The sequence below is a fragment of the Ochotona princeps genome, chromosome 9, assembly GCF_030435755.1.
Source record: "Ochotona princeps isolate mOchPri1 chromosome 9, mOchPri1.hap1, whole genome shotgun sequence".
NCBI lineage: Eukaryota > Metazoa > Chordata > Mammalia > Lagomorpha > Ochotonidae > Ochotona > Ochotona princeps.
In genome coordinates, this window is record NC_080840.1 from 63839009 (window position 1) to 63865231 (window position 26223).

At 44.5% G+C, this 26223-nt stretch overlaps 1 protein-coding gene and 1 pseudogene across 1 annotated transcript in view; one reads left to right on the top strand and one right to left on the bottom strand.

The window, feature by feature from the left end:
* TPD52 (tumor protein D52) overlaps window positions 1-15403 on the bottom strand; it is a 94695-nt gene extending 79292 nt beyond the window's left edge. The window contains exon 1 of the mRNA XM_058668762.1: window positions 15293-15403. Coding sequence (XP_058524745.1) covers window positions 15293-15311 — 19 coding nt within the window. The 5' untranslated portion in view covers window positions 15312-15403. The remainder of the gene's footprint in view (window positions 1-15292) is intronic.
* On the top strand, window positions 4306-4878 carry LOC118757510 (large ribosomal subunit protein uL22-like; annotated as a pseudogene).
* Window positions 15404-26223: the final 10820 nt, after the last annotated feature.

The window sequence follows — 26223 nt, forward strand, 5'->3', positions numbered from 1 at the left end:
ATGTGAATGCTTGGGTTCAGTTCTGATTCCAGCTGCCTGTTGGTGTGTTGCCGCCCAGCAGCGAGGACACTAAGACGACGCGGCAAACTCTTGAGGGTCCAGGAAAAGCCAGCAACCAGACCTCTCACTGCCAAAAGCAGCTGTGTTTAAAACCTCTCTGCTGCGCCTGTACTCATTGGTCTAAGCTTTCCTACCCGCTTCTTCCGCCACCCTTCCTCCCGTTTTCCGCCACCCTTCTTCCCACATTTCTTCCCGTACTCTCTGCTTCATTCCCCAGTCTCCTTGTGGCCCCCCAGTCTCCTCGTCGCCCCCCAGTCTCCTTGTTGCCGGTCTGTTCCTGCGTCACCCCCCAGTCTCCTCGTCGCCCCCCAGTCTGTTTCTTCGTTGTCTGTCCGTCTGTCCTCCCACTAGCTTTTACCCGCTACTTTCTCCACCAATCACTTCTCCCCGTGGGTCCACCTGGCGCTACGTGATAGGCCAGTAATCACCACGGGACAACTAGCCTATCCTGTTTACCTGCTGGCAAGACCAGCTCCGCCTCCTGGCCCTGGGCCAGCCGCCATCTTGCAACGGCCCTCCCAGTCCCAGGAGCGGCTTTAGCACCCCGCTCCCCACACTGGTGTGCATCCTGGAATATAGCAGGCGATGGTGTGACCATCTGGGTCCCCGACATTTGGGTCAAGTTCAAGTCTGCACCTTTGACTTGGCCCAGTCCCCGCTGTTGCGGGCACCTGAGAAGTGAATCCAAAACTCCTTGTGGCTTGCAGTTTCAGGTAATCCTGCGTGATGTGAATGGTTTGGGTGTCAGTATCAGGCGCAGGGGTGCATCTTCTGGACAACAAGCTCAAGCTGGACTGTTGCAGTTCAGTTTTAGCAGTACGCCCTGGGAGGCAGGCCACGCTGGTACAATGCCGGTTGAGACACAGCCCTGGTGGGAGTGCCTGGGCCTGACTCTCAGCTCTGACTCCTGACTCCAGCTTCCTGCCAAGCACCACCAGCCAGTGAACCAAGTGCTGGGGTCTCTCTTAAGCTCTGTCAGGTCAGAGGTGAGAGGAGAGGGAATGGCTGGAAATCTGAGGGTAAAAAGAGTACAGAAATATTTTTCAAAAGGTGTATTTATGTATGTATTTATTTGAAAGACAGAGCCAAAAGTGGGGAGTGGATAGAAAGAGAGTGCAGAGAAAGAGTCCCAAATGCCTGTGAGAGCCAGGGCTGGGTCAGACAGAACCCAGAAACCTGGAGCTCCATCTGGATCTCTCCCCTAGGTGGCAAAGGGCTCAGTACTTGGGCTATCATCTGCTTTCTCCCAGGCCTATTTGCAGGAAGTTGGGTGAGAAGTGGAGGTGGGGCTCCAATTCCCCTCTGCTTGTATATGGACTGCCATGTAACACATTTCTAACTAGCAGGATGGAGAAGCAGTGACACAGTTAGCTCATAACTGACACACAGCTCGCCCAGTCTCTGCCTGAAGACTCCCACCTTCGGAGTCCTGCACTACTGTGCGGGTAATTTGGCAGGTATGAAGGCAAGTGCCTTTAAGGAGCCTCCCTCCAGCATCATTACCTCCACCACCCCCGCAGGAGTGGGGGACCCTTCAGATGCCCCCAAGCAGCCTGTGTCTTCATGTCCCTCCGGGTGAGGCTACAGGCATCAGGGTTGCAGTCCACCTGAGCCCTACCCCCAGATTGCAGAGCTTTGGCCATTAAAAAGGGGGTCTACATTTCAAACCATTAAGTTTTGGGGTAATTTGTTATATGGAGCTTGAGGTTATCCAAAGAGACCTCAAATACCACATGTCCCCAAAAGAGCAGTTCCCCTCCTCGGAACCGCTCTTTCTCCATTTTCTGTCCAATTCCTTCCCCTTTTAGAAGTTATTCTCAGGATAGGCACTGTGGCACAACAGGCTGAGCTGCCCCGTGGGATGCCCACATCTCATGCTGATGCTGCAGAGGAAGTGACTCAGCAGATGGAAGATCTCTGCCTTTCAAATAAATAAAAAAAGAAAGAAATACTTTAAGTATGTGGGGGTAAAAAAAAAAAGATGTTTAGTGCAAAAAAGGCTGACATCCATGCATGGTTTTATCCTAATGTACACTTTTATGAACTTTTTGCAAATTGCTTGTATGCATGAATTTCAAAAAAAGTTTGTGTCACAATAAATATCTTTAAATTTCATTTTCCAGAAACTTTTTAAAAGGCAGAACTCACACTTTGTCACTTTATAGTTCACTTCCCAGATGCCACATCATCTAGGGCTGGGCCAAACCACAGCCAGCAGCCAGGAACTCAATCCAGGTCTCTCACATGAGCGGCAGGCACCCAACTACTTCAGCCATCCCCTGTTGCCTCCCAAAGTATGCATTAGCAGGAAGCTGGAAACAGCAACAGTGTGGGACTTCAACCCAGGCAGCCCGGTATCAGACACAAGAGTCCCAACCAGAGTCTTAACCTCTATGACAAATACCCAGCAACCAACAAAAGTTTAAAATATCTGTGTTTAAACAGCAGAGCTTTATTGTTCACAGTACTGAGCCTCTAAGTCCAAATTCAAGTATTCCTGGAGACCCGCTTCCCGACTGGCACACAACTGTTTCCTTGGTGTATCTTCACCTGCTAGAGCTTGGTGATTTCCCTCATGCCACTAGAAAGGGAACTAACCCGCTCACCCAGTGCACACAGGCTCAACCCTCACAGCCTAATCCCCTCACAAAAGCCTCGCCCCTTCCAAACATCATCACACTGGGGACTGGGGCTTCAAAAGTGGAATTCTGAGAGCACACAGTCAGTCCCCAGTAACCTTCAAGCCCAGGTTCAAAGGCTGTCTACAAATGATAACCTCAACAGGGCTGTCCACTTCCTCCTCATTCACGGTCCCTAGGTTCTTGCAACACTCACTTCCCCATAGCAGTTCAGCTGTTTATTTCTCTGGTCAGGCCTCAGAACCCAAGGGCAGGTATTTAAGCTAGCTGTGCTTCTAAGGGCCGCAGCCGGAAGCCCCTGAGCTACTGTCTTACAGCAATGCCTGATTCTCAGCATCTACTGAGCAACCACAGTAGCCTCAGATTTTCACTTCATTCTCACTAACACCTGAGATTTAGTGATTCAACCAGCATCTCATAACCAGAAAATGACAAAGCCAAGTTTTTAACCAAGATGTGAATTCAGGCCCAGTATTCTTTGCTCTAAATGAATCTGATAGGAGCTGGCATTGTGGCACAGCTGGTAAAGCTGCTGCCTCTGAGACCAGCATCCCATACGAGTGCTGATTGATGTCCCAGCTGCTCCACTTCTGATTCAGATCCCTGCAAATGTGCCTGGGAAAGCAGTAGATGATGGTGCAAGTACCTGCCCCCTGACACCAACATGAAAAACGCAGATGAAGCTCCTGGCTCCTGGGTCCAGCACAGCCCAGTGCTGGCCACCGAGGTCATCTGAGGAGCAAAACAGAAGATGCAAGAGACTGATCTTTCTCTTGCTCACTCTCTCACTCTCCACCTCACTCACTCTTGTGCTATCTCAAATACATAGATAGTTAAATTAATCTGATGGACTAACATAAAAGACATGTTCTAGACACTTCTTGCTGCCCTCCAAGGTTTCTACCAGGCCAGACAAACCTTTTAAACAATGTATTTGAAAAGCAAAGAAGTGCTATATCTTTAAGGTGATGCAATATGTTGGGAAGAGACATGTACTCTGTATAGTTGGATGTTGCAAACCAAATGCCCATCTGTGCCAACCTAGGAACCCTACAAAAGTTATTACTCCATCCCTTGTTTCACTTACAGAAACAAGAATACCATTAATGCCTGCTCCCAGGACTTGATGCTCAAAAACAAAGCACGAGAAGTTTTTAGAACAAAACCTGGTATACAGAAAACACCCAACACAGGTGACAGTAAAACCTCAGCTGGAAATGTGAAGTACCAATGGCACTGTAAGCCTGAACCTGCTTCTCCTCAGGTTCCAACTGTGTTTTCACTGACTAGAATGAAAAAATCTCGTAAAAAGCACGAGGGGCTCCCAGCTCTTTAACCCTTGACATTTTTTTTTCTTGGACTCAAAGTCAGTCTCTTCAAGATCACAGCTTTGGAATAAAATTTTGCCAAAGTTCTCCACTTCCAATAGAGTATGTTTTGGGGAGCTGTGACCATTCAGGTGGCCTCCCCATTTATAAAATAAAAATGATACTACTCCTGCCCCCCTGGAGAATTGAAAGACTTGAAAGAATACGTAGCAAAGTCAGTAAGAGCTCTGAAAGATCCTGCAATCCCCTTCCTGTAAGTGGCCTCAGGTGACTGCCAAATGGGTCGCTATCCACCTGACCCAGAAAATCCCCAAAATCATGCAAGCCAAGAAGCTGGAATCTTTGTGTTCACTTTAAGAACACCTGACAGACTGCCCAGGCCATCAAGGGAATGCATATTTAAAAGAAGCATCTAAAAGATGGCACACAGAAGCAATATTGCCAGTTTGTCATTAGCAATGGTAGAGTTGGTCAGTGTGCCTGGGGACAACCACAGAGTTTGGACACAAGGATGGGAGTCCAAAAAGAGTGAAGCATTTTTGTTGCACATGTTTAAAAATACAGACAGTAATGCTGAACCAAAGGACCTGGACATACAACTGCTGGTCACTGAATACATCCGGTGATCAAGGTTCTGTGGCACCTGAAGAGCCTGCGGCAGGAACGGCCCAGACATGAGCTCCCCATGCCACATTGAGATGACCCTCACTGAAAAGGAACAGACTGATCCTAAGCCAGAAAAGGGGGTGGCACAGAACAAAGAGATCTCCCAAAAAGAAACTACAGAAACAAAACTGAATGGCCCCAAAATGAATTCAGCATACAATGAATGCAAAGAAAAAAAATGTTAAGTCATGTGGTGACATCATCATTGTTATCATCAGTTCCAATAAAGCCATATACCCTGCCAACAGAGGGTTGGCCAGTCCTTTACTAAATGCCCCAGACAGGCCAACTGTTTGCATTTTCCCCCTTTTCCAGAATTTCTGCTTGGTTTTGTTTTGTTTTGTTTCGGTGCTAACAGCAAGTGTTTCTCACTACCATCAACATACTTCATGCTCCTCTCAACTGCATTTGAAGAAACCACTTCAGAAATGTTTTGAGATCATGCATGTCTCCTGGGCTCAGGACACCAGAGAAGCCAACTCTGACAAGAGAGCATAGAAAATACATTAACAGAAATATTTGTTGATCACTATATCCAACATCCTTTTGGCACAAAAAAGTCTAACCATTACTATGTCTCTTCCATCTGCCCATTTTTATACACACATTCTTGCATATATAATTCAGATGTCAAGAACCAATTTCTCTTCTACTGATAGACCAGACTGGCAGTGCCTATAGCTTAAAGGACATGTGGAACATATATTCCTGTTCCCCTATCAAACCATTTGCTTTCCCAAACTCTTAGCATTTTCTATATAATCCCAGCTGACTACTACTTATGCTAGAAGTCTTTCCAGTTGATGTATATGCAATACAACAAATATTTACGGAGTACCTTCTTCACATACACTCAAACAGAATGCCAGAATTACAAAGAGGAGGCAGGCTCCTGTTCCAGTGGATACTTTATTTCTAGCTGAGTACAGATTCTAGCAGGCTGGGTAAACTATTATGTTTATTCCTTCAGCCCTCCTGAAGAATAGATTGCTTTCATAACATAATGGTGCCAACCAAGTTAAGAACACAACGAGTAAAGTTTGAGACTATTCAGTAAATTCTCAATGTAAAACATTATCAAGGTCACATTGCATACAGTGTTTAAAGCTGACATTTATGTCTGCAGAGCAGTAACATGAAACACAGTCGCCATGCTTATGAGCTAAGGCATGTAAATTAATAGCATGTCTGAAACCACCAAGAGTATTTTTAGGATGATTACAAGAGTGCCTAAAGACAGAAAACACAAAGACACAGAGAAGGAAGTGCTGAAAGCCGCCCAGAGCTAGGCAAGTGATACTAAAAAACAGTACCTGCAAAATATTTGCTCTTAATACTGAATGCTGTTAGTAGCAATAACAGAAGATCCAACATAAAAAAAGATAATAAAAATAAAAAACAATATGCAGTTGTCACAAAACACAAAGTTTTCATGTGAGAGCAAAGAGAAGATAAAGCACACTAATATCCCAGTTGTTCTGTGAACACAGAGAAGAGGGGAACTCAAGAGTGCAACACAAAGTGTAGTGGAACCTCCCTGATCAGCAGTGACTCTGCACAGGAAAGCAGGCATTATTCCTCACCGAGAAGAGCCTGACCTTTTTGGAGAGGTGGGAAAACATTCAAGAGGGAGCACACACTCCCATCCCCTAGGTTCACTTTTCAACGCCTGCCACAGCAGGTCAGAGCCTGGCCGAAGCCAGACACTGGGAACTCAACTGAGGCCACCTATGTGAAGGGGAGAGATCCAACGACTTGAGCCATCACTGCTGCCTCCCAGGGTCTGCATTACCAGGAAGATGGGAGTCAAGGCCAGAGGCAGGCACTGAACCCAGGCACTCCAATATGTGGAGGATGGCCCAAGTGACTGGCCCCTATACCCACATGCATTAGCAGAGAGCTGCACAGGAAATGGAATAGCACCAATACTAAACACCAGTATTGCAGATGGAAATTTTACCAGCTAATTCACAATGGTAGGCCCATGTAGGTTTAATGTTCAGAATGTAAATGATTCGTACAACAACTCAACAACAAGAACAAATAGCACAAAAAAAAAAATTAGGTAAAACACTAAACAGAACTTTCTCCAAAGAAAATACACAAATGACAAGAAGGATATGTTAAAAAGCTCAATATCATTTAACATCAGAAAAAAAAAAAACACAAATCAAAAACCACAAAAAAGAATCATCTAACACCTGTTAGGATGGTTTCTATCCAAACAAAACAAAATGAAAACCAGAAAGTAACCAGTGTGGTGAGGTCAGTGAGAAAATGGAACATGAGCACTCTGGAGATGTAACAGTACAGGCATTTTGGAAAACTGGAAGTTACTTCAAGAATTGAAAAGAGAATCATATGTGCACCAGCAATGTCACCTCTGAGTTCATATAGAGAAGAGGTATCTGGTCTCTCAGGGCTCAGACCCACAGGGCGGAGACATGGCTAAATGCACCAAGGAGGTCAGAATCCAGTATGGCTCCCGGCTTTAGATCAACTCAGCTTCATCTGTTGCAGTCATTTGGGGAGTAAACTAGTGGATGGAAGATCTTTGTCTCGCGTCCTCTCTGTAAATCTGCTTTTTATAAATCATTATAAAAGAAAGGAAAGAAGGGAGGAAGGAAGGAAGGGAAAGAGGGAATGGAGGGAGGGAGGAAGGAAGAAAAGGAGAGAATGTTCCATTCTCTGGTTGACTTCCTAAATGGCCACAATAGCCAGAGCTGGGTCAGGTAGAAATCAGAAGACAGGAATTGCCATGTGGGTAGCAGGAATACTGAGGCCACACCCACTACTTCCCAGGGGCAATACTGCATTAGATGGAAACTGAATCAAAAACAAACTAGCATGCAAATGTCCCAAGTTAGAACTTAACCCACTGTGCTACAACACGCACCATATAATAACCCCAATAACTTCCTCTAATCCTCCACATAAATGCAGGATAAACAAAAGAATACAAAATGTAATATATGAATTTAGCATTATTTGAAATCAGAAGAAAGACACACTAGCCCACCAATAGTAATGGGCGGTTGGATAGCCAGTTGCAGAGTGCAGGGGCTGCGGAGGAGTGAAGAGTCATATCTCGACTTTCTATCAAAATAAACTCCAGATGGATTAAAGAATCAAACACAAAACCGAAATCAGACAAACTCAAATAGAGGAAGGCATTTTTAGGAATAACTCAAATGCTGGAAGCCATAAATGGAAAGTCATCAATTAGTGTTTTTGCTTGGAAGGAAAAAAATTCACCAACAGCCAAACAAGGAGTGAGAGACTAGGAATAAAGGCATATGAACTCACATCAGAGAAATAGGACCGTCTTCTGCAACAAAGGGAGAAAAAACAAAGAACACACAGATCTAGGATATGGTCAGGCATGTCTCAAAACAGGAAACAGAGATTTCAAACATACCAAAAGAAAGGTGCCACTACCTTCATATTAAGAAACGTATATAATACAACACAGAGTGAGAAGCGAAAAACTGATTAACACCATAGCCCCTTGGTGCAGGAAAACTGATACAACCTCTGGTGCAAGTATAAGTGGCACCCTTTCTGCAAAGCCAAATTTGGCACTAACAAAACTAAAGTCTCATTCCTGTAAGAATTTTTCCTACAAACATGCTGACATTTTTACAGAATTACCTGCATACAGTTGGGGGCCAATGCACTGTCACAGCCAGCTAATCCTCTGCCTCTGGCATTGGCATCCCACATGGGCACTGGTTCACATCCCAGCTGCTCCACTTCCAATCCACCTCCTTGCTTATGGTCTGGGAAGGCAGTAGAGGATGGCTCAAGCCCTTGGGCCTGCAACCACACAGGAGACCCAGAAGAAGCTCCTGGTTCCTGGCTTCAGCTCAGCTCAGCTGTAGCCACTGTGCCCTTTGGGGAGTGAACCAGCAGATGGATGATATCTCCCTATCTCTCTCTTTCTCTCTCTCTCTCTGAAATCTGTCTTTCAAATAAAAATAAATAACTCTTTTTTAAAAAAATTACCTGCATACACACAGACATGCTGTAACTCAGCAAAATATCAGGATGAAGGATTCAGAATATACGACCCAGAACTATACCACTTTGGCATATGGATTATTTACAGTTAAAAGCTTTTGGAAAACAGCAGGTACAAGAAGGGTGCTCTGAGATCCCCTGTTTTTCCTGAAAGAAGGACCCCCCCTCCCATAGGAAAGGAGCCCTCCCTACACCAAGAAGAAACCTCACAGAGAAAGCAGCACCAGTGTTAAGAAGCCTTTGTCGTCCACAAGGACTGCTCCTCATGCAGCCTCCTACTCACACACTCAGGACGGCCCACTTCTTTGTGTCTTCATCCTTCTGTGAGGGCTCCCAGGTACAGGTACCAATTACTACACTCCCACCCCCAACTAGTTCAGTTAAAACACAGTCCAAAGATATTACATGGAAAATCCCAGAAATAAGCTCGCCATTAGTTTCCAACTGAGTGCCGTACTGAGTAGCATAATGAAATCCCACTCTGTCTCACTCTATTTGCCCAGGATATGAATCATGAACCAGGACATCCAAAGCAGATGATGTCAGCCGCAGCCCAATGTTACGCAATGGTCATTCGCCTCCCTTCATCTCATCACACAGGCACTGCCTCACCTCACTCTTTACATGAAGGTAAGTGGTACACTAAGCTATTTCGAGAGAGCCCACATTCATGTAACTTTGATTAGAATGACTGCTCTATTTACTGTTGTTCATCCTTTACTGTATCTAATTATAAATTAACTTTTATCACATGGATATAAGTACAGAAACATACTATATACATATGTGTGTATATGTGTGTGTGTATGTGGTTTGGTACTAACCAATCTCAAGCATTCACTGGGGGTCTCAGCTCGCTCTCAAACAAGGAGAGGTGGGTGACTATATGCTTTTGCTTGTTACTCCGCTTTCTGTCAGTTTACTTCTTAGGCCCAACTAAAAACTTTGAGAGGGCAGAGGAACAGTTGTTTCTATTGGGAAGATGAAACTTAAATTTGTCCATCAATAGGAAACAAGTCAAGCAGTGCCTATGATAGCACTGAAAGTGGCACTGCTCTACAGAGAAAGGTCCTTCCGCGAAGGCACACGCATGACTGCTACAGCACTGAAGTTGCCAGGAGGGATGTCAGTACCCCACACTAGACTGGCTAGGTTCAAGATCTGTAACTTTCCGTCAATGCATGCCTTCGGATGCCAGGGGATGGTTCAGGTAGTTGGGTCTGTATCACAAATGGAGGAGACCTAGACTGCGCTCCCAGGTCTCAGCTTCCAGCCTCCACCTGGGCCAAGCCCATGCCACATTGGGGAATGAACCAGCAGCTGCAAGTTAATCACTGTCACCATCTGTCTGTCAACAGATAAAGAAGTTGCTCTATGCAAAGATGGTTGAATGGTCTCTAAAACACATGCTGTTTTTAAGCTAATAAAGTTAAAGAGCCTAATACTCTTCCAGTTTATATAATACACTCACTCACACACACACACACACACACACACATGCTTATTTTAAAATATTTATCGATTCATTTAAAATCAGACTTACAGAGAGAGGAAAAGATATAAATCTTCCACCTCCTGGTTCACCTTCCAAATTGTCAAAATGGCCAGAGTTGGGCCGGGCCAAGCCAAAGCCAGGAGTATCATCCGGATCCCCCATATGACGACATGGCCCCAAGCATTTGGGGCATCTCCGTTGCTTCCCCAGACATATTAGCAGAGAGCTGGATCAAAAGTGGGGCTGCTACAACTTGAACTGGCACCAATATAGGATTCTAGCTCAACCAATGGCAGTTTAACTTACTATGTCATGGCGCCAGCCCCTCATACATGCTCAAACATACATGTATCTACACATAGCTCTGGGCAGAGAGAAGAAACTGGTTACCACAGCAAATCTATTGGGATACAGAAATGGAAGAGAGATTATATTGCACAACACAGTAGTCATTTCTAATTTTCTTTCATATGTACTAATTATCTGTTAACAATCATGAAAGTGATACTGAAGTGTATATTTTAAGTATGGTGAGCTTTTAAAAAGGCAAATTATAAAATGGTGCATTCAATAAGAGATCATTACATGCTTTGTTAAAATAGACAGGTAGCCAAACATAATCAATGTTAACTATGATTTTTCCAGATAAGATTACAGGCTGTTTTATTTTTTTCTCCAGCTATTTCTGATTTTTCTAAAATGAACACCTATTCTTAAAAACAAAAATATATTTTTGCACTCTAACATGGTTATTTTTTTTAACTTCCACTAAATATTTAAACCCCTGCCTGGATGTCTTCCTAATACAAATACAGAGGTAAGGTATGGTTACAGAACAGCTGATATCCACCCAGTTTCAACAAAATTTAGTAAAACCTTATAGACTTTATAACTGTCAACAATTAAAGCAAAAATAATTAACCCCAAAAGAAGAATTGAGAAGTAGAATAGTTTTTTTCTTACAACCAATGGCTTAGTTTGCACAGTCCAGGGGACCGGAGCATTCTTCTTTGTATTGAACTGTGAGTTTGCAGTACTTGTTTTTACTGTGTGCATAGATTATTCTGAGACCTTGTTAAAAGATCGATCATGACCCCGCCTGCCATGCCTAACACACAGCTTTCCCTCAGGGACCAGGCAACCTGCCACTTAAAACTGCAGGAAGTGAAGGAAAGCTAACAAAGACATGAGCACCATATGGAAGATCCGGAGCACAGACATTAATAGTCTGGGTTATACACATATAGCCAGAGCCTGCCGAGCAGACCCTCCAATACTGCAACTCACTCCACCCCAACTTTGCTTGACTTTGAATCAGGCCCACCCTACTTTTTCCCTATTTCTAAGGCATAATCACAACGCTGAAATTACAGCGCATATGATTGTGCTGTGGTCTTCATGAATCCCCTCTGCCCAGTTATCTGGCTCCAGTAACCTTTCCTCTTTCCCTTGACTTTTTTAAATTCAAGCTAACAAAATGCCCAGTAGCAAGGTGGCTGCCATTTCAATGTAACAGTACTAAACTCAAGATTATGACTAACATGCGAGAATACTTGAATCTAAATATTTATTCAACCTCATAAAAGGTAGTCAGGAGGCTTTTTACACAACATATGCTCCAGTTAACACTGCTTTCCAAGCAGGGAGCAGTGTACATGCTCAGTGTGCTAGGCTGCGCTAGTGGCTTAGAACTCTTGAAAGGCATCACGTAGCTTAAAGTATTTTAAATCACTGATATTTATTGAATCCTCAACGTAAGCAGAGTACTGTACACAAGGTGTGCTACAGGAAACAATGGGAAGATAGATAGGTTTGAGCCAGATTTCATAATACATACTTGCAAACCATTTAAAATTTCATAGATCTGTTAAATACAATTGGTAGTAAAGGACAGATTTTGACAACCTCATAGAAAAAAGACATAAGGAGACACTTTCAACATAGAATGCATTTAGGGCAAGAGATAGGGCCTTTCGTGGTGCATCTAGAGGTTTTGGAGTGTGTACGTGTGTGTGTAAGGGACACACAGACGTGATAAAACTTAATGCAATTAAAATCATAAATTCTAAGAAGTTTTGATTTTGTCTTAAATACTTTCCAAAAAAGAGTTTAAGAGGCAATCACAAGGGCCAGTGTTGTGGCATGGAGGGTCAAGTGGCCACGTGTGACCGGCATCCTCTATGAGTAAAGGTTCACGTGCTAGCTACTACAGTTCCCATCGAGCTTGCTGCTAACGGGTCTAACAGAAGACAGCACAAGTGCACAAGCCATCACTACTCAGGTGGGAGAACTGAGGAGAGTTTCAGGCTCATGTATTTGGCCTGGCCCCCCGGTCACTGTGGCCACCTGCGGAGTGAACTAGCAGATGGAAGATCAGTGTGTGTGTGGGGGGGGGGGGCATGAGCAAGCATGTCCCCTCTCTCTGTAACTCTGCCTTTCAAATAAAGAAATTATTTAAAAGAGACAGAAAGAGAAAACACTGAGTTTCATAAACTGCATTTGCTATACAGTAAACACAGGGTTTTAAAGCTCAGGCTCCACCCTTCCCCCTGTAAACTCCAGAGTGGTTCTATTTGCATCTAAGCCTAAGCCATCCACTTGTATGTACACTTAACCATTCAAGTCCACTACAGCCTGATCAGCAACTTTATTTGCTGAGCCAGAGTCCCACTTCTCAAGAATAGCCTAGAAGAAGGAACACGAGGAAGTGGGAAGCAAGGGGATGACATGGAGGGTCACAGAGGCTCCAGCTGCTGGGGACCTGCTTTCAGCCTGCTGCCTCTCACATCTGGCAGTAGACAGATGTTTCTGAATATGTATTTTGTACCATGGGAACCCAGGATGGGAACCGAGGCAGGCAGAAATGAAAGTTTAGGAAAAGGCTACATGGTTCTCAAAGGCCTTCCCAAGGCAGCTCAGCTCCAAATGGCAGGTGATTCCTCCTGCGTTCTCAGCCAAGTCCTCCCAGCTCACCACAGGGAGAGGATGGCTGCCCTGGCACTCCAGGAAGGACAATTTCAAGCAAGCCCTAACGTAACTAAAAACAACCTCAAACAAAGAAGACATGTATGAGCATCAGAGACAGAATAATCTTCTCTCACAAGCCCAAAAAGCTTTAGAACATCATACACGCTTTCAGAAAAGAATCAAGCCCAATAACACACAGCTTATTAGCAAATTAGAACATTACAGAGGAATTAATGACTGTCATTCTTCCAATACATGCTACAAAACAAAATCTGCCAAAATAGTCACTTCATGTACCTAAACCAAAGACAACTACTTCATCCTTCACAAGTACTTAACAGTTATTCTAAAAACACTGTTTTGTTAAATATGGCACCTAAAACAGAGTCGTTTAAAATATGTCTATACATATTTGTCCCCTATCCTACAGCTCCACTATAAACCAGACAGAACAGCGCTGGCTTCCAGCGTCCCCACAGCCTTCTGCCAATACACACGCTCTCTGCATTATCTACTATGTGTAACACTCTGGTTTCTCTTCAGATCGTATAAATCTTTCACCTTATCTACTATGTGCAAGTCCCCTTATCATCTAACCGACCAAGGATGGTCAAAACTAACCTCAAGAAAGTTAATCTGGACAAGCATGACTATGTATCACATATATATATATACATACATACATAAATACATGTTTGTATAAATATAAAATATATCATGTTCCTAAGCATCACATATGTTAAGTAACCAATTAACCTGAGTATGAAGACAAGAAGGTTCCCAAGATTTTCTTACAAGTTATCAAAAGTAAGAATGCATGGAATATGGTTTTATTTACATAAAACACACAGAGAGGCCAGCCTTTAGCCTGGAAGTTAAGCTATCGGCATGCCACATCGGAGTCCCTGGCTGGTTTCAACGACCAGATCTAGCTCCTGACTCCAGCTCTCTGGTCATTTGGTTCCGGTCACCTGCGGGGGAGACCTGGCCTGAATGGACTGTGGTGGACATTTGCTGAGTAAATTGCTGAACAGAAGTGTTCACGGTCTCTTTCTCATAAGTATAATTTAAAAACAACGGATGCACAAAAGCAAATATTGGAGAAAAAGCAGCAAGAAAAATAAAAATTGGTCTTTCAAAATAGAAGTCATTCCCTATCCCACTTTCAAAACCCTACTTCTGTTTCACGGGCATGTATTTAGCAGTGTCAATCCTGCCAGGCTCATGGACATTACCGTCACGGGTGGCAGGAATCTTGAAGATAAAGCAATAGTTAAACCTGAACTCCTTGCCCTGCTACTGCCACATCTCCAACAAGCAGCCCATTCTGGATGGTTTTCCTTGAGTTGTATTGTCTTGGGGGAGGAGAGGGGAAAGAGCAAGGGGGAAGGGGGAGAAGTTCGTCCAAAACTAGGGTCAATCAAATCAGAGCTCCTGTACCGGAGTTTTCCCTGGGTGGTAAAAAAAATAATAATAATAATAAAACCAGGGCCTTTGCGGGGTGGGGGGAGGCACTGCCTTCTTCCAAATACACCCAGGTTCACTGCAAACCACAATCTGGGGGGGCACAAGGTACATTAAATTCAAAACAAATTTTTTTTAAACTAAAAACCATCGCCACCAAAACATCCTCTGCACCTGATCTCCAGGAGGACTCTTGTCTCAACACTGGCGCGTGGGTCATGTTCTCACGCTGGGAGAAGTAAGCGACTCACGGTGGCCAGTTCTTCCAGGGGCCAGGGCACTTAGAAGGGCCGGCCGCGCTGCACTCCTAAGCGCGGTGCGATCGCCAGCCCGGGCCCGCTCCACAAGCCTGGCACCCCCGCCACCTCCCAGAAGCTGCTCAGTCTCTCGCTTTCGCTCGCTCTGTCAGTCTCTCCGCGCGCGTGTCTCAGTTTCTCTCGGTCTCTCCATCTCCTTCAGGCACACTCAGTGGCTCTCACATTCACACACACGGGCGGCCTTCTCCTGTCGCCTCCGCAGCTCGCTTCCCCCCTCCGCCGCCCCGGGAAGCCGGATGGGAGTCGGCGAGGTGCAACTTGCCGCGCCGGCCGGGGAGGCTCGCACCTGCTCCGCCTCAGGGCCGCGCGCCCACCCGGAAGCCGCGGTGCCCTCACCTGGCTCGCCGCGGTCCATGTCTCCCGCCCGCCGCCTCGCGTCCTCTGCGCCTCCGCCGCCCGTCCGGCTCCGCTGGCCCGCCCGCGCGCCGCCTCCAGCTCCTCCTCGTCCCCGCCGCGACTCCAGCCAAGTCCCCACCCCCAAAGGCGTCGGGCGCGGCAGCGGCGCCCGCGCTCGCCGGGGAGCGCCTTCCCGGGGCGTCACCCAACCACCTGACCCGGCCGGCCGGTGCGCTCCGCCACGTCGGCGCGGGCGGGCGAGCGGGCGGTGCCGGCGAGCAGGGCTGGGCGCGTCCCGGCCTAGGCTCGGGCAGGAAGCCGGCCTGGAGGAGGGAAGGGCAGCACCGCGACGGGCTTGGGAGCAGCCATGGAGGCTGCTGGGGGGGGGGCGGGATGGCCGGCGTGTGCGTCCCACGCTCACCCTCAAGTTATTTATAAAATTAAAAAGTTTCCTCGGAGGCTTCGGTGATGCCCCATAGTCTGCCCCTGCAGGCACCTGCTCTCATGAACTGATGGAAGAAAAAAAAAAACACAGGAAGGTTGATTAGAAATGCCATTGGCTCTTCTTTCCCTCATGTGCGTCACATTCTCCTATTACCCGAAATGTTACCTTATGATGTCTTCACTAAGTAGGTCAAAACCCAGCAGCGGTGAAAATTACAAAGAGTCTCTTGAAAACTGTGTAGTCATGCCTCTTGATAGAAAGTATGGATGTGTTTGGGTGACAAAATTTCATGTAATAAGGACGTGACAGAGTGCAGGACCGAAGACAATGCTCGGGAATGAATTAAATCAAATAAAATTGAATAACCAAGGGGCAGGATTACCAAAAGAATCTGAGGAAGTAAGCGTTTTAAGGCTTTGTGTCTATTGACTGTTGGAAGTTTCCATAGCTACTTTTAAAAATACCTTTGATTATTTTACCCATCTATTTTGCTTTCTACCTTTTTAAATTCAAAGATATTTTCTTTATTTAAGAGGCAGAATTACGGGGGGGGGGGGGGGGCGGTGCGGAGTTTCCATCTGTTGATTTGTTCCCGGAGGGCCACAGCAGCCCTGGCTGGGCCAAACCTGAGACATGAGCCTGAAGCTCCCTTGGCTTCTGCCACACACCATTTCTTCCACATGGGTGTTAGCACAGTGCCAGATCCTGTACTTTCAGGGATTAGCGTTAACACTCCCATAGAGTCCCATAGAGTCACTTTGATTGAATAAGGTCCTAAGATGACAGCTCAATTCCATGAGCCACCTGAGAGTACAAGTGAGAGGAGCCACCATCTGTGTTTTCCTTCCACTTGTAGCAACATGTGAGAACTGCTCTATGGGCAGTAGGCATTTATGAATGAATCTTAAGTATCAAGGGACTCCAAGCTTCCCATCTCTATACTGTTGCCCTGTGAGTGAAGTAAAGCTGCTTCCCCAACACATCTGTAAACCTTCTCCTCATTCATTACTTTATTCAGCTTGGGATGTGAGGCTCCTCCCCTGACTCCTGCCATCACTTGCATTCTGCTCCCTTGTTGCCTCACTCACCTGTGGTCCCAACGCCCAGTCCAGCCTGCCGCAACCACAAATGTTGCTGTTTCACGGCATGACTAGGTTACAAATTCCAGGAGGGCAAGGACCATGTTGATTTTCCTTGCATCCCTTTTATTATATCATGCACTTGATAAATATTGTAATTTCAGCTTTCAGATAAGATTCAAGTAATATTGTAGTTGTTAACAATTGTTAGTAAGGAAAAGATGCAATGATATGTTTTTTTCAAAACTGATTTTTTAAACTTTGTTTCATTTGAGAGACAGACAAAGCCCCCATCTGCTGATTTACTCCCCCAAATGTACAACAGCCAAGGCTGTGCCAAGCCCAAGCCAGGAGCCTGGAATCCTGTCTAAGCCCCCCCTGTGACGTCAGGAATCCAACCTCTTGGGCTGTTACCGCTGCCTCCCAGGGTACTTATTAGCAGGAAGCTAGAATGGGAAACACAGCTAAGACTGGGACCCATGCACTCTGATATGGCCTACAAGCATCCCTGATGACAACTTAACCACTAGGCTAATTGTCTGGCCTAAATTATTTCTTAAAAAAAAAAAAAAAAACTAACATGAAGGCCAGTTTTGCTATTGGAGGAAATTCTATATTGTGAAATGAAATTCTTACCCAGATGGGAGGCGGTTCTTGTCCCAGCTGCTCCACTTCCAACCCAGTTTTCTGCATATGGAAATCAATAGAAGATGACCCAAATTATTGGACCGCTGCATCCATCAGTGGGACCTGGAGGAAGCTCCTGGCTTCCAGCTTCTGATCAGCTCAGCTGTGGCCATTGCAACCATTTGGGGAGTGAACCAGCAAATGAAGACCACTCTCTTCCATTTCTCCTCTCTCTGCAAAATTTGCCTTTCAAACAAAAATAAATACACCTTAAAACAAAAAAAGAACGAGTGAATATTGGTTAGGAATGCAAAAGTACTTCAAAAACTTTGTAGAAAATGCAACCTTTAAAAAATATTTATTTTTGGGCCCGGTACCGTGGCCTAGTGGCTAAAGTCCTCGCATTGAACGTGCCAAGATCCCATATGGGTGCTGGTTCTAATCCCGGCAGCTCCACTTCCCATCCAGCTCCCTGCTTGTGGTCTGGGAAAGCAGTCAAGAATGGCCCAAAGCCTTGGGACTCTGCACCCGTGTGGGAGACCCAGAAGAGGTTCCTGGTTCCCAGCTTTGGATCGGCACGGCACAGGCCGTTGTGGTCACTTGAGGAGTGAATCATTGGACGGAAAATCTTCCTCTCTGTCTCTCCTCCTCTCTCTATATCTGCCTTTCCAATAAAAATAAATAAATCTTTAAAAAAAAAGATATTTATTTATAAGTTAAAAAGCTTTGAAATTCATGATTAGCTCTTTTCATAATTTCAAATTTTCCATAATTTTTGCAAAGCCTTTGTAAGTGTGAGTTTCAAAATTTTTTACCAAAATAAATTTTATCTCTTTCATTTTCCATGTACTTCTAAAAATACCCTAGTATTACATATTCTTAGATAATAATTACTAGAATCTGGAAAGGGGTAGGATAGTTTAGGAAGTTGGCTAAAGCGCACTAAACAGGTAGAAGAAATCATTTCTAAGGTTCCAGGGCACAATGGACTAATTGTAATGCATAATAAACTGCTATGTGTCTTATAAAGAACTGGAAAAAAGAAGCAAAAAGGTTACAAGCATAAACTAATGATAAGAAGGAAAAACCAACCACCCTGATTTAATCAGTACACACTCTATATGCATGTAAAATATTGCACTGTACCCCATAAATATGTCTAATTATTACACATTAATGAAAACTTGATTTTTCAATATAGTTTTATACTTATTTAACACTCTATATATTGATGAATCTCATTGTTATGTATGTTGAAAGGAGAAAACATTTTTAAAGAATTTATACACCTGTTCACACGTGACATAATGATTAAATCTCAACATTCAGCATTCTCATCTTCCTTCCTTTCCCACATACTGCTTGTGGAGGCAGTGTGCCCCACTAACATACCAGCCCCTCCCGGCTCCCTTGCAGCGAGGGGTGATTGTACAGCCCATTCATCACCAATGAGATGTGAGCGAACAAATACGCTAGCTGGCATTTCCATGAAACCTCCTTTTAAAGGACAGGCTTGGCAACATGACTTTTCCACTCACCCTTCCCTTTCCTGCTTGGAGGGGCTGCAAGCCAATGACAGCAGAAGGGAAGGGTGGAAAGAACTTGTGCCTTTCACGGCAACACAAACCTTCTTCTTTAGAAAAATATGCCTCAGTTGTTTGTTTTTTTTTTTTAAGTCCCCATAGTTGGGTTCTTTAAACACAGAACCAAATGCAATCCGAACTAACATAAAATACCGTTATTCTAAAATCCACTGCTGGCATCTGGTCTTGTAGGTGGGTTCATGCAATTCAGTGCCTTGAGCAAATATTAACTTAATTTTCTTTAGAAGGTTAAATAAGCACTGTTCATTCCATAAACAACCTAGAAGCTAGCTTCTCTCTCATGTTTTCCTTTGACTCATTCCCCCCCCCCTCCAAGAAACAATCTACGCTCACAGTTCACACTGTGTTATTTCAGAAATGAAGAGTTTCTTGAACGCTTTAGTCCTCTGATAAATGCCTGGAGAAAGGCTAACGCATAAACACAGTACCTGGGTGCATTTTGTTCAGTAATATTTAGAAATCTCCATGTGACAGAAAGGTGGCAAATTAGCTTCATTGCGTCTCTGTGGTTGATGGGGACATGGGTTTTGTTTTTGTCATTGTTTCATTTTCTTTCAAAACACTCATCCATTTGGTCCAATTTCTATGGGAAATAGTTGACATTCCCCCAAAGCAGAGAAATACAAAGCAAAGTATTGAAAAGGACACATAGACACAGAAGTTATAGTTTCTAAGTGGAAATTTCTATTCTCTGCCCTCCTCGCTCACACTTCCCCAACGGACAGCCAGCAGGAGCTGCGCAAAATGTATAGTGGATGGCTGCTTAGAGGCCTCCCCCTCACTTTGTGGGGTCGAGAACAAGTGCACACACAAATGGAGACTCTGGCTTTCCTTCTAACCCCGTCCTTTCCCCCTATGGCTGTGTTCTGGATTGGTGTAGTCCTGATCCATTCCTGTGTGTGGATCCCTTAGCAACATTCCCAATCTCTGTCTGTCATCCCCATGAGCTGCCCATTTGCCACACTTTCCATCTAGGCTTACACTTGAACAGACAGTCCTAGGGCAAGGGCAAGGCCTTGGTAATACTTACAGACTGGGTAGGCAGGAGCTTTCCCAGTTGCTGGTTCCATGTGAGTTATCTATAGAGGATATAGATATGAATGGGGATGTGTGTGCACCAGATCAGGGGGCAGCACTGGTGTGTGGTCTCTAAAGTTCATGGAGCTTGATACTAGGATTGCCAGATAGAGGACTTTCTGAACAATCTGAATTTCAGTTAATTATTTTTGAGTATGTATTCTGCAACATTGGTAACATACTTAACACCAAAACAAACAAACAAACAAAAACCCTCCTCATTTCATATCTGAAATTCTTGACAAGTAATCCTGTGTGTTAATTTATTCATTCTGACACCTCTGCCTTTGCCTCAGAGCAGTTCTGACTCTCCTCAAACAACAAAACACATATGGTACCACAATTTTGCTTTTATTTTATTTATTGGAAAGGCAGATTTATAGTGAAGAAGGGTGAAACAGAAAGATCTTCCATCTGCTGGTTCACTTCCCAAATGACCGCAATGGCCTGAAGCCAGGAGCCTTCTCTGGGTCTCCTACGTGGATGCTGGATCCCAAGTACTTGACCATTCGCCACAGCTTTCCCAAGCCACAGCAGGGAGCTGGATTGGAAATAAAGTAATCAGGCCACAAATCAACTTTCAGATAGCTGCCAGTGCTTACAGGCAGAGGTGCGCCATTGCACCAATCCGATGCCACAACTTTGAACCAGTTCACATAAACCCAAAATGGAGTCCTCACAGCCTACTTTGGCTTTAACTGTAGGAAGGGACTACATGAGGGTTAGCAGATCTAAGACATCAAGAACAACTTGGGAAGACAAGTTGATTTAATGTCTTCTAATTAACATTTAATTGTTCAAGAACTGCTATAGCCATCTTCTAGTATTTTGTTAGTTGCATGATTATGAATTTATTTACTTGAAAGCCAAGAGTTCCAGAGAGAGGAAACGAGAGCTTCCATCTGCTGGTTCACTTTCAAGGTGACCACAATGGGCAGTGCTGAATCAAGTCAAAACCAAGAGCCAGGAGTTACTTTTAAATCTCCCACATGGATAGCAGGGGCCCAAACACTTGAACCATGATCTGCTGTTTCTTGTAGGCCACTAGCAGAAAGCCAGTTTGGAAGTAGAGCAGCTGGGACATGAACTGGCACCCATATTGGATACCAGTATTTCAGGCAGTGGTTTTATCTGCCACACCACAACACCATCCCTAAACATTTTTTGAGAGACAAAGGGAGCGCCATAAAACATTCCCCCCGACAAGTCTCCCAATGATTGAGGTTATCCGAAACCAGCACCAAAAGCCAAGAATCTATCCAGGGCACCCCCACCATGGTGGCAACTAAATTACTGAAGTTATCACCACTGCCTCCCAGGATCTGCATTAAACCAGAAAGTTGGAGTCATGAACCAAGGTCAGGTGTCAAAGATAGAACCCTAATGTGGAATGTGGGCATCTTAAACACTGGGTCAAATATCCACTCCAGAAATAAACAATTTTCAAAATATGTAGAAAGAAATATTGGCAGGAAAGAGAACTCAACGCTAATGGAATTTAAATGCATAAATCCTTGCACATTAACAGGAAGCGATATCACAGTATTGATTTTGGTTATGTTAAGAAAAGCCATAGACTGCGTAATCTTCCTTGTATGTTTTTAAGCCACTTCGAATTGTGTGTAGGTGTCAGATTACATGCAAGAACTAGATAGAGAAGAGAGCTTAGGAGCAGCCAGCTATCCTTGTTCTCTTGCAGTCTCCACCACCATCTTCTCAAGCTTCTATCCTTAAGATGATCTTAGGGTATAGACTGTAATTAAATTATTAATAGGCATGGATATATGGTGTAGCAATAAAGTTACCCCTCGGGATGCTAGCAACCCATAGCAGAATGCTTGGGTGTGAGTCCCAGCTCTGCTATTTCCAACCCAGCTTCCTGCTAATGCATGCTTTAGAAGGTAACAGATGATAACTCATACACTTGGGTCCCTACCACCCACATGGGAGATCTGAATGAGTTCCAGGCTCCTGGCTTCAGCTTGGCCAAGGCCTGGCACTTGTGGGCATTTGGGAGTGAATTAGCAGATGGGAAATTTCTCTCTCACTCTCACACACGTGCACTCTTTCAAATAACAAATAAATATATTAATAATATTTTAAACATTTTAACTGGTGTTTGACTCAGTTCCTTATAAGCCATTTCATCCTTGGAAAGATTGCTGATTTTTCAGGGTCCTAATATTCCCCTTGCAGAGGAGGGAGCATCTGCGAGGACAAGTGCTCTGAGACACAGCTGAAGAACCAAAGTCTGTGTCCTGGTGACAAGAAGCAACTCTGCAAGGCCACATATGACTCCGAACACCAGAGTGAACTTAGCTGAACTGTCACTTAGAAGTCGTTAAGTGAGCTTTTCACTTTTCTTTGGTTCATCCTCATTTCTAAAATCTGAAGGTACAGGTAGACATCTGATTTGGCGGCTCGGACACACACTTTCCACGTCATAGTGCAGAGGTTCAAGTCTTGGACATGCTCCCAGTTCCTACTATGTGTACCCTGGGAAGCAGCAGATGATGAGTCATAGTTGGGTCCCTGAATCCACGGAGGAGACCTGGATTGAGTTCCCTCCCAGCTTCAACCCGGCCCAGCCCCAGCTGTCTTCAGTACTAGGGAAATGAACCAGCAGATAGAAGCTCTTTCTCTTTCTCTCCCTCCCTCTCTGCTATTCTTTCACTGTCTCTCAGGTAAGAATAATAGAAATAATAATGATGAAATAAAAATATGAAGTCAGACTTTGAGATGGCATCTCTTATATATTTACTCATTTGCTGATTTTTTGAAAATTTTATTTTAATGAAATAGAATTCATATACCGACCTTAAGGTTCACCTCTTACAGTTCAGTGCAGTGTAGTGACTTTTAGCATACTCACAGTGTAAATTCATTCTTACTCTCTCCCAATACTATTAAAGTTACAGTGAAGTGATAAAACCACAAGGACAAAGAGCACACCAGATAACTGATCTTACAGTTCTGGAAAGGCAAACATTGAGCTGGCAGTGGGGAAAGTCAATAAAAATATAATTTATACTACAGACCCTCGAAGATGCTCAAGCCTTGGCATTAGGTAGCTGCAAATACAGAAAGAAATTGAGAATTCAAACCAGAGGATGGGTTGGCACCTACCAGGAGTGGGGAAATCTTTTTTTCCTGCCAAAGGCCACTTGGATTTTGCTTGCTTGTTTGTTTCAAAGGTTTATTTTTGTTGTTAACTAACATTTACAGAGAGAATGATCTTCCATCTGCTGGTTTACTTCCCAAGTACCCACAATAGCTGGAGTTAAGCTGATCTAAAGTCAGGAGCCTGGAGCTTCTTCTGGGTCTCCTACACAGGTACAGGACCCCGAGGGTTTAGGCCATCCTCTACTGCTTTCCCAGAGTACAAGCAGGGAACTATAAGGGAAGTTGAGCAGCCTGGACATGAACTGGTACCCATATGAGATCCTGGCACATGCAAGGCAAGGACTTTAGCCACTAGGCTACCACTTGGATGTTTATAACATCATATGTGAGACATACAAAATTATCAACTAAAAAATTAGCCTGCTGGGGCCAGCACATTAGCTTGGTGGACTAATGCTCTACCTGCAAGCACCAGCAACCCTCTGGACTCCAGTTCATGCCCCAGTTGCTCTACTCCCAATTAAGTTCCCTGCTAATGGCCTGGGAAAGGTGTAGAGGATGGCCTAAATTCTGGAAAGCAGCAGAGGATGGCATCCATGTGGGAGATCTGGAAGAAGGTTTAGGCTATCAGCTTCAGACCAGCCTAGCTCTGACTGTAGTGGCCATTTGGAAAGTTGACCCAGCAGATGGAAGATCTCCCTGTGTCTCTCTTCTCTCCTTGTGTATAATTCTGACTTCAAAAAGAGAAATCAATAAATCTTAAAAAAAAAAAAAAACTTGGCCTGTATAATTTATTGAATTTCAAATTCTGCCTGTAGTTGCTTTGAGCTCCAGACTGAATGATTTATATCGCCCTTGGGCCAGACATTCCCCACCCATGAAAAGCATTAGATCTCAGTCTCACTGTTATACAAAAGAGGAAGCTGATTTGATTTCTCTACTAAAGAAAGTGAACAATTCCTGCCGAGAGGGCAGCAAGTGCATTGGAAGGTGAGGATTTTCTTTACAAACAAATGAACTCTCACATTTGTTTGAAAGACAAATTTACAAAAGGAGAGGGAGACAGAGAGAAGTCTTCCTTTGGTTCACTTCCCAAATGACTGCAATAGCTAGAGATGGGTGAAGCCAAAGCCAAGAGCATAGAGCTCCATCCAGATCTCTCATGTGGGTGGCAGAGGCACCAGGACATGGGCCATCTTCTGCTACTTCCTCAGGCACTTTAGCAGGGAGTTGCACGGGTTAACTGGCTGTGCCACAGCCATGGTCCCAGGGTGAGGGTTTTCTTCTGCAGTTAGAAATTTCCAACACTCACTGGTCCCAGGTCCCTGGTCTTCCCTCCATCCCCCAGTGCTGACAACCAGGCCTGCACCTGTGAGCAGGAGGTTCAAAGATCTGTCTCAGGAATTTGACCAACTCAAGAGAAATCAGCCAAAAATGTTGATGTGCATGAGCCGGGTCACCTTGCCCTGCAACCCATGCACAGGTACCTGGAGGGACCAATCAGAGGCAAAATGCTCATGGCAGGCAGCCATGAACCAACAGATGGCTCCAGGATGGAAGACAGAGACTAAAAATCAACCCAGTTGAAAAGGCAATTTATAGAAAGCCAACTACACAAGGAGAGCAAAACAGATTTTTTAAACTATTGCTAGCAAATCCAGGGAGATAAGCAAAGATAACTGCCCAACACAAAACAAAAATAGTTCACTATTTAGAAAGGGGAGCTGAGAACAAAGAGTTCTTGGAAATCAAACAGATGCCAGGAAAGATGAAATCTCTGAGTGGGCACAATATTTTGGGAGGATGTCCAAAGAGGGGGACTTTGAACCCAGGGTTAACATTAGAGATCTTGAGATGGGGAAATAATCTGATTACCACAGGGGCCCAGTCTACTCCATGAGCTCTCAAGAGCTGTGGAACTTGTGGCTGGGAGCTGAAAGATGCTATAGCAGAAAACAAGGTAGAAGAGAGGAGGAAGCACACAAGAGGGGTAAGATCCACGTCATGGGTTTTGAAGACAGAGCAGGGGACTGTGAGCCAGAGTGTGTGCGTGGCTGCTAGAAGCTGGAAGAGTCTTTCGCTGACATGACAGCCTTCTAGCAAGTGGGAACCCTGGCCCTAAAATCCATGGAAACTGAGCTCTGCCAGTAACCAGAATGAACAAGAAGCAATCCTTTCCAAAGAACCTAGCCCTCCAGACACCATGACTGCAGGACAGTGAGATTCAGTTCGCGTGTACAGGCTTCAGAACTGTAAGGTGATTTACCTTTGTGTTATTTTAAGCCACACTATGGATGGCTTGGAATAATCAAGTGCATTTTCTAGCATATCATGAGGGCAGGTCGGAAAGATGAGTGTGGGTGAGAGGAATAAATAGAAGGGATAAATAGTCATCACTGCTGGAGGAAAGTTAATGAATATTGTTGACACTGGACGAAGTCCCAATATGGAAACTATTTAAAGATAGAGAACAAACCAAAAAAATGAAAACTAAATGATTTGGGTATAGTTGCCTTCTCCTTTGAGAAAGAAAAAATGCTGGGGGGTGGATTGCTGGGGTTTTGTTCTTGCAACAAACCTTATTGCTTCATTAAAATATGTGCATATATAACTTTGAAAACAAAAACTGGAAAGTTAAAAAAAAAATCACAAACAGGCCTTGTGGCTCAGACGGCTAAGCTGATGCTTGAAACATCTACTCCCCATGCCGGTATCTGGTTTGAGACCTAGCTAACTTTCCAATACAGCTTCCTGGTAATGTGCCCAGGGGGCAGCACATGAAGGTGCAAGTACTTGGGTCCCTGCCAAACAAGTGGGAGCTCTGGATGGGGTTACTGGCTCCTGGTCATGGCATGACCCAGCTCCAGCTGCTGCAGGCATTTGGGGAGTGAATTAGCAGATAAGATTTCTCCGTGTCTTCATTCCCGCCAACCCCCACCCTAACCAATCACTTGGTATCTCTGAGACATAAATAGA